This window comes from Hypanus sabinus, chromosome 6 (genome assembly GCF_030144855.1).
Source record: "Hypanus sabinus isolate sHypSab1 chromosome 6, sHypSab1.hap1, whole genome shotgun sequence".
NCBI classification, from domain to species: domain Eukaryota; kingdom Metazoa; phylum Chordata; class Chondrichthyes; order Myliobatiformes; family Dasyatidae; genus Hypanus; species Hypanus sabinus.
In genome coordinates, this window is record NC_082711.1 from 114,445,070 (window position 1) to 114,454,825 (window position 9,756).

The window sequence follows — 9,756 nt, forward strand, 5'->3', positions numbered from 1 at the left end:
TCATCCCTACAATCGCCGAAGTCCTTTCCCATAGTGAATACTGAAGTATTCATTAAGTACCTCCGCTACCTCCTCTGGTTCCATACACACTTTTCCACTGTCACACTTGATTGGTTCTATTCTCTCACGTCTTATCCTCTTGCTCTTCACATACTTCTAGAGTGCCTTGGGGTTTTCCATAATCCTGCTCACTAAGGCCTTCTGGCTCTCCTAATTTCATTCTTAAGCTCCTTCCTGCTAGCCTTATAATTTTCTAGATCTCTATCATTGCCTAGTTTTTTGAACCTTTCGTAAGCTTTTCTTCTTGACTAGATTTTCAACACCCTTTGTACACCACGGTTCCATGCTTTTCCTGTCTCATTGGAACGTACCTGTGCAGAACTCCACGTAAATATCCCCTGAACATTTGCCACATTTCTGCCATACATTTCCTTGAGAACGTCTGTTCCCAATTTCCCTATCCTGCTTGATATCTTCAGATTTCCCCTTACTCCAATTAAATCCTTTCCTAACTTGTCTGTTTGTATCCTTCTCCAATGCTATGGTAAAGGAAATAAAATTGTTATCACTATCTCCAAAATACCCTCCCACTAAGAGACCTGACACCTGACCAGGTTCATTTCCCAGAGCCAGATCAAGTACAGCCTCTCTTCTTGTAGGCTTATCTACATACTGTGTCAGGAAACCTTCCTGAACACACCTAACAAACTCCACCCCATCCAAACCCCTTGCTCTAGGGAGATGCCAGTCACTATTTGGGAAATTGAAATCCCTCATCATGACAACCCTGTTATTATTGCACCATTTCAGAATCTGTCTCCCTATCTGCTCCTCGATGTCCCTGTTACTATTGGGTGGTCTATAAAAAAACACCCAGTAGAGTTATTGACCCCTTCCTGTTTCTAACTTCCACCCACATTTTGTGAAAAACTGGTCCATTTTAATCAGGTGTTGTGAATTAACATTGACTGCAGTTATGACCAAATGCCATCAGAGGCCAATACTTGTCCAAGCATATTTGTTGATGAATTGTCACAGTCTAATACCTTACAGTTTGTCATTAGAGTCTAATATCTGTACTCTGTAACGCTTCGGTTAGTGATAAGGCTCCATGACATAAAAAGGGTTGGGAACCCCTGTGTTACGGAGTGTAACTTAATCTTCCAGATTGTCACAAGTCAGTACAGTGCATTCTGGCTAATTGGGACACATCGAGACCAGTACATTTTGGCCCAATTGAACGGCAGCCCCAATTAGCTGAAGTTTCATGGAAATAGTTAAAAAAAAAATTAAAAAGATGAGCTACCATTTAGCCAAGTAACAAATTATGTACTTAAATAAAATACAGAACAAGTTGGAACACTACCAATACTACTGGTGGTTGTTTGTTGTATCCGACGTTGACAGGAAACCTGTGCAGGAATACGTACACAACGCTGGAAGAACTCAGCAGGCCAGGCAGCATCCGTGAGAAAAGAGTAGCCAACGTTTCGGGCCGAGACCCTTCATCAGGAATGGGGGGGAAGAGAGGGCTGAAGCCCAGTAATAGAGATAGGGGAGGGGGTAGGGCCTAGAGGTGCTAGGTGGAAAACCAATCAGAGGAAAGATAAAGGGGGAGGGGGAGGGGATAAGCTTGAAAGTACTGTAGAGATAAAGAAGCAGAAAGTTGAAAGGGGAGAGAGGCAGAGAGGGACCTGGGATAGGGGAAGGGTGAGGGGGAGGGAATTACCGGAAATTGGAGAAACCTGTACAGGAGTGTTTTAAAGTGGAAAAACCATTGCACTGGGCAATTCCGCGCTTTAGATCACTGTATGCCAGGACAAATAGGTACAAGAACAATTTCTTTCCGTATGCCATCAGTCTTCTGAACACTTGAATTTTAGTCTATTATAAATCAAGTCCACCTGTACATTCAGTGAGGTGGACCTCATTGTATGTAGTTTATGATTATTTGCACTTTTGTTTGTTTGCTTTTAATTCTGTACAGAGAGAGATCAGGGAAACCGACATCAAATTCCCTGAATGTGTGTGTCCTCATACTTGGCGATAGTGAAGGATTCTGATTCTGATTCTGTCAACCTTGGAAGCCCAGGTCCAGTGATATGAGTAGGTGCCACAACTGGTTACAGTGGACGACCATGACATCTTCTGTGCCTACCATGCCGTTCATTCTCCGCGTAGCATTGCAAAACACCCTACCAGGCCTTTGGATCGCACTGCAGATCTCATTTGGCCTAGACAGCCAGAGCTGACTTCGCATCTCCCTATCTCACTGGGGTAAGAGACTCGGCAGCTAACCTCACCTGGTTGAGCCACTTGTCGAAGCGGTGTCAGGGGGTGTGGCCGCTGTCGCATGCAAACAGCTACTTGGAGCCACAGGTGAGAGCTGAGTGTCCAATGGAAACTGAAGGTAACGTTCAAGATGATTGTTGATGCCTTCAAATTCTTCATAGTGCCTAAATCGATGAAGTAGTGAAATTGTTTTATTTTCGCTCCCAGCCGTTTCTGACATTTACTTGAAACCACGGTGAGCAAAACAGTTCTGAATTGACTTGCTGCTTATTTCTTGCCAGCTATCATCACATTTTGGACACAAACACACACAACTGACGCTATTTAAAAGCTGATTGCTCTAAGCACGGTGTAGTGTCCAATGGTCACATAATGTGCATGCAACTGGCACTAGTTAGAAACTCTTCGGCAATAGTCTCCTGTCCCAAATAAGTGCGATTGTGTCCCAAATAAATGAAGTGAGTTCTGCTGTTTCTCAATTAGTTTTTGCTTTTTAAGAGTTGTCCCAAATAAGCAGCTAACCCGATGACCAAATTAATTGAATCCACTGTATTTGTACATGTTGTTAATATCCATTCACGGACTGAAACATATCCATACATTTGTCAGAAACTTTTCTTAGTGACAACACTGGGTTGTTTCAATGATTTTTGTTCCTAAAGTTTGCAAGCTTTCACAAGTACAACTGACCAAGAACAATACTGTTGCTCTTTTTTGTAAGCGTGTTGAAATTTGAGAACTGCAATATCAAACCGTCGAAACCCGAGTGAACAAAAATACAGAAAGATCAAAACACTCCAATGCCAGCTGGCCTCACCCTTTGTTGAAAGATTAAAAATTGCTTTTAAAAACATTTGTTCTTGAAGATCTTAAACCCATTTGCCAGTAATCCAAGTTAAACATCAGTTTGTACATTTATAGTTCTAATATATTGAAACTCGATCATCCAATATGGATTTCTATTGTCAATATAGAGTCAGTAGAGCAAGGTGGTTGCAACATTTTATACCGTGTTCTGAATATGTCATAGAGCGATCCAGCAGAGAGGGAGACCATTCAGACTTCAACCTGAAACGTTAATGCTCTTTCTCCTTCCACAGACACTACTTGACCAGTTGCATATTTTGGGCATCTTCTGTTTTTGTTTCAGATTTCCACCAGCTGAAACAGCATGTTTGTGAATATCTCTCACCATTCAAAGAGAATTTAAAACTTTGTAGAATACAATGAAAAATATTGAAGAAATTAAGTGTTTATAATTTGAATGACAAAAAGTCATATATGGAGATGAACTTAAAAACTATTAAAAAGTTAGCCTGATTGAACTAGTTCAAAGGCTTTACTGCTTTATATTTTTCCTGGAGGCTGATTTCTGCTGTGCAGTTGGGAGAACGTAGTTCACAGGCCAGGTATTCCAGCCTGAAATGTGGGGAACTCATATACTAACTGTCGAGCAGACTTCTGTAGAAGTCTCACAACCAAAGATAGCTGAACGTGGTCTCCAGTCTGGAATGGGCATATCCACTGGCAGTTCATAGAATCATATAATGATGAGACAGGCCCTGAGTCGGTACTGACTACCAGCTAATCATTTTTAAACTTATCCTATCCTAAACCTTCTTATTATCTCCACATTCCCATCAAATCCCCTCAAATTTACATAGAATGGAGTATTTACAGTGGACAGCTAGCCAGCTGAGCCTTGCAATGTGGGGAGGGGGGGCTGGAAACTTCATGGACAGTAATGAAGATCAGGGTTGAATCTGGGTCACTGGAGGTCATGTAGAGTTCAGCAGTTTTTCCCTACCGTCGCGGCAAAGCAGGTTCCTACTGTGCATTTTACCTAATATGGTTAAATATGGAGGGGAATATGAGCAGTAATGGGAATTATCTGAAGCTGAGGTTATGAAAATTTCCCCATTTCCCTGTGGCACTTGTTCAGGCAGCCAGCCCAACTGAAGTGCAGCCAATGCAAGCGAACGTTTCGGGGATCAGCAAGATGGAGTTCCTGTCTGTGGGCTTCTGTCAGCTGGGAGCTCTGATTGTCGCTGCACTTCCAACCTGGGAACTGTTCAAGTTACCGACGGTTCTCAGTACCGTAACCTGGGGAGAATGTGTACTTGTATAAAGAGTTTTGCAAATTTATGGGTGGAAAGTTGGATTGTGATTGTTTCTCTGTCTTGCATGGGTTCTGTGATGTATTCTGGGTGGGTGAGAGCTGCAGGTTCTGCCGGCATGGGAACGGGAAAGACTTGGGGCAGGTCGGTGGGTAGTTTGAGAGATGGCGCTCTCCTGCTGCTTTTGCTGATGAGGAGATGCAAGATGGTCAATGTCTCCTGGATACTTTCTCCTCTACGATCAGCCACAGGCCACAGGCTGTCAAGAGTCAGTGGGAATGCTATATTATTTTTCCGGGAATATTCTTGACGCTACCCTTCAGTTAATCACTTGGACCAGATTGCCTGTCTTAGGAATCTTGTGTTGGGAGCCCAAACAGCATAACCTATCCATTGGAGGCTCAATATTCTAGGTGCTGTACAAGGACGCTGGCATTGGTTCACTTATCCTACAAGTAGATGGGAAGGGTTTCAATCCCACAACCCTCAAATTCCCAAAGGTTTTGCTGGGGTCCATGGTAAGTCTCATTAGTCTCCACAGAGTAATGGAGAGTATCCCGGAATCTCCTGGATCTCCTTTGTGAGGAGGCAAGATTGTGCAGGTTGGAAGAAGATCTTTCAGACGTTTAATGTAAAGGCCATTCTGCAGTATGCTTCAGCGAACAGACGAGCAATTATTGTGCTGTGGAGGTGGCTGCAGACGTCGTGCACAGGGGAAACGTGATCTCTAAGGGCATGTGTCAACGAGCCTGGCTGTGGTTTCAGAGGAGGCATTGTAAGGTAAACATGAGAACGCAATCCCACAAGGTGCCATTCAGGTCATGTTTTTAAATGAAACAAAATGATGTCCTGCCTGTCTTTGATGCTGAGTAACTTTGCAAGTAGCAATGTTTGTTCATCCAAGTCAATATAACATCTCCGTTCCTTGTCAATCGAGTTTATACAGGACCCAACCTCCACCTGATGCTATTTTCAGAAGAAGCCACAGACAATAGTATTTGAAGTAAAAGCAAAGCTATATTTTAAAATTATTTTTTCTGATTTGCTTTATTGCGGTGATTTAACCACTGTCGTTAACTGGGATCCCTACATGAGATGAAGTCAAGAGGAAGAGGCATTCTGTTAAATGTGCTATAAAAAGCCATTGGCAGGCAAATCCAGAGGGATGGCAAAGGGAAGGGAGGGGAGGGCTACAGTTTTAACAATGGACAAGTAGAGTTTCACAAGTAAAAACACGAGGGAGTGATTCTCTGAGGATTGTTTTAAGGCAAAGCAGGTGATGATAACCAAGGTTTGGCCATCAGTTTAATTTCAAAACTGCACCATAACAGTTCCTCTGGGTACGGGGAATATACCTGCAGTGGGGTATCTCCAGTTCCTAATAAAGTGGCCACTGAGTGCACGTTTGTGGTCTTCTGCTGCTGTAGCCCATCCACTTCAAGGTTTGACGTGTTGTGCGTTCAGAGATGCCCTCCTGCACACCACTGTTGTAATGTGTGGTTACTTGAGTTACTGTCTCCTTCCTGTCAGTTGGAAGCAGCCTGACCATTCTCCTTTTCTGCATTGAGTTGCTGCCACATGATTGGCTAATTGGATATTTGCATTAATGTGCAGGTGTGTGGGTGTACTTAGTAAAATGTGTATTTTATTTTCAAGGTATTACTGAGAGAAATCTACCACAAACACATTCCTACTTAGATTTGCTGACTCACGAAACCTAAATAAAACTGTCGGAAATCTTCTGTGCTGTGTGATACCTATCTGTATTCTCCCTTCCCGGATTTAATGAAGGGTCTTCAGCCTGAGGCATCTCCATTTCTCCTTCTCAGATGCATCCTTATTTGCTGATAGTCTCCAGCACATTTATGTTTTAAGTTTAGGTTTCCAGCACCTACAATTGTTTGATTTTCACAAAAGCAAATGTTGAATATTTTAATATAATCTGGAATGCATGTCCAATTCGCAGAGTTCCTGTAACTTTCATGAGTTACCCAAGAACTCCAGGGCAAATGCAGAGATCTCCCAGGAATGAGAGTGGGGAATGGTATAGTCCTAAAGGCACAGGATGTAACGGCCAATTCATAATGTCAAGGGCTCAAGTAGATAGAATGGGAAAAGCACTAAAAGTAAATTGCTGGAGCAGTTCATCAGAATCTTAAATGCCAGTGAATAGAATAAGTGAAAATGACCCTAAAATGGAGAAGCTTGCACAGCTGATTCATCATAAGCATTATTAAGCCACCTACACGTGTCAGGAAACACTACACAGGATGTTCAGTGACTTGCGTACTTGGCTGGGGTTTTCACTGTCTCTGTGTTCTCCACTCCCCATGCTTGCACCCAATGACGTTTTGAGCTTTCATGGAAGGTGTTATCTTTATCTGTCCTTACAACTAAATATTTATTTTCTTAGGTATTATTTGTACTTTGGGTCTTTGACATGCGCCAATTTCCCATCACTCTGCTATTGGTGGCTGTGCCTTTAGGTCTAAAACTCTTGAACTAGACCATAGAAGATACAGCAATGCAGCACAGGAATGGACCTTTCAGACCACCATGTCTAGACCAAACCCAACGTCGATTGAACTAATCTCTTCTACCCGTACAGGATCCATATCCATCTATTGCCTGCATTTTCATACAGCACTGTGCATAAAGGGTGCTGGGGTGGAGATACATCTCTACCAAAAGAATCGTCATGCACTCTTTCCCAACACTAGCCTGCAGGTCACCCTTGGGCAAGGTGTGGCACCTGCTTAGCCCCCTGATGGTCACATGAAGCCACGGGAGCAGCTGGTGGAGGGTCATATGAGCAGCCGGTGCAGATCACAAGTCCCGATTACATGACCACTGACACCACGCAGACAATCTCGGAAGGCTATTAATAATGGCGGGTGTTACTGTCTTGTAAAGATACTGTCAAGAAGAAGGTAATGGCAAACCACTTCTGTAGAAAAATTGGCCAGGAACAGTTGTGATCATAGAAGGACCATGGTTGCCTACGTCAAATGCCACAGCATATAATAAATGAACAAATTTTGCAAAAAGTCTTAGGACCAACTAGGGAGCCTAATACATTTGCACAGTACTTTAGTAATTTATTTATTGCACTGTACTGCTGCTGCAAAAAAAACATATTTCATGACGTGTGAGTGATGATAAACGTTATTCTGATATGGGTCTTTAATGTGGATTGAGAATGGGAAGTGGGTAGAGAGAAGGGAACAATGGTTGAGAAAAGGGGCAGGGAGAGATATTCTGTAGTGATCAATAAAACAATTATTTGGAATCAAATGACCTTGCCTGGTGTCTCAGAGCTGGGTTTGGCAGAACCCACAGTACCCTGCCCTAGCATTCCTTCTCTGCCACTTGTCCCACTCCCTCCCATGGTGCACCCTCTTTGCCATTCCCAACATCCTTTGGTCCTGCCAGATTTACAAACTGGCTCCCCACTCAATGTTTACAAATACAGTGCTGTGCAAAAGTCTTAGGCTCCCTAGTGTATATACATACCCAAGGCACCACAAATCACATCTGCTTCCCCTCTCAAAGCTCTCCACATTTTTTTTAAGTTTTCATTTGCTTGAACCCTGTTGCTTTGATAAATGTTTGCCCATAAGTCATTTCCTTATGTGGCCTGAGTTTTTGTAATGCAAAGTGCCTTAGGGAGTGTGAGGAATGGTTGTTGTGATGCATCTAGAGTGGTATTGTAGCAGGTAGTGCTTGTTGCTCTCACTTTCAGCTTCCACTGGTCTTACACAGTCTCTCCAACACCAAACCTCATGTAGTGCCTCCTCGCTGGCAACATACGGAAACCGGACTCGGGCTGAACTACTGAGGACAGGGAGGAGGTCTGGCCCCTGCACAAATAGCACGCAGGCCCACCGGTGTGTAGACACGCCCTGGTGCTCGTGAACCTGATCCCCAGCTATGGGTAAATAGCCTCAGGAGGGATGAAGGCTATGGGAGTAAACCCAGGCAGCAAATCCGAAATTGAGCCCCTAAGGCAGTTGGACATTATTGAACTTCCTTCCTGCAATTCCTGCAGCGGTCCTGGTGTCAAACGTATTGCTTCATAAGCTTTCCGTTGGACTACACTGGTGAGGCCGAGAGGGGGATCTTGACGACTGGGCATCTCAGGATCTCCATACCTTCTGCCCAGGCTTGTGACGATGATGCTCATCACCCATTGTCCTTCGAGATGGACGGATGCCAACCAACCGAATGAAAATTGTTCTAACTGTTGCAATTATATCCTTCATCTTCAAAATATGTATTTAATTTGCAGAAGCAAGTTGAAAATGTAAAAGCTTCATCATTGTAAGAAGAATAAAAAAATTGAAGGGAGATCTGCTGTGTCATGGTTGTAGTGTTGGGGAAGAATAACTTCAGAATAGGGAACTTAGTATTCACCAGGAAGAGTGCAAAAGTTTGTCATTCTTATCTGAGACAGAAGAGAAAAGTTCAGAGGAGTATTGACCATAGTATTCTGGACAAATTGAAAATGGAAGTGTTGATATGGCTGAATGAGTTAATATTTGTGTCTTTCTTCCAGGACACACGCCCATTCACTCCATCTCACGCACAAGCCCGGGCCAACACTGTCCTCGAGAGGGTGGAGGGAGCGCAGCAGCGATGGAAGCGTCAGGTGCAGGAGCAGCGAAAGACGGTCTTTGACCGGCATAAGATGCTTAGTTAAGTGGGTCCTCTTTCAACTCACCGTGATTCAGGCCTAGTCATGTTTCCACTTTGAAGCATGAAAGTTGGTGTTAATTCTGAAAACTTAATGCTGTCTCTCAGCTTTATTTTAACTAGTCCACTTATATGTATCAAACATCAAAGTCAAGCATTAAATAATTTGCATAGTATTCCCTTTGAGGATGTGTCTGTAAAATCATTCCCCTAATGACCCTTTTAAATGTGGCTCCCTAATTAAATTTTCAAAAGGTTAAAAGTTTTGCACAAATAAGAAGGCTTTGGCAACAAAGTATATAATAAAGCTTCAGTGACAAAACAGTCCAAATTCTCCCTTGTGTGTTTTTTTCTCTCATAAGGCTTGAATTATTATACGCAATCCCTCTCCACTGATAATATGAATGGAGAGTGGTAGCCACACCCATCACCTCATACATATTGTAACCAGAAAAGAGCTTCTTAATCTTGCCTCTCAAGGTGTCTCCTCTTACAGCACAAACTAATCAAACACCAGGAAGAGGAAAGCCCACGATACACCAGTAAGTGTACCGATCGCTCTATTTATTTCTCTCTCTCATTTACCTAATAATATGTTAAATAAATATCATTTAATTCCTAGTTAAGTAGTTCAATAATCACTGTAACTTCTTTC

At 42.9% G+C, this 9,756-nt stretch overlaps 1 protein-coding gene across 1 annotated transcript in view; it reads left to right on the forward strand.

Annotated features, from left to right (window-relative positions):
• The window catches only part of tmem9 (transmembrane protein 9), a 128,309-nt gene extending 118,899 nt beyond the window's left edge, over window positions 1–9,410 (forward strand). Inside the window, exon 5 of the mRNA XM_059972772.1 lies at window positions 8,965–9,410. Within this exon, the coding sequence (XP_059828755.1) occupies window positions 8,965–9,108 (144 nt within the window). The 3' untranslated portion in view covers window positions 9,109–9,410. The remainder of the gene's footprint in view (window positions 1–8,964) is intronic.
• Window positions 9,411–9,756: the final 346 nt, after the last annotated feature.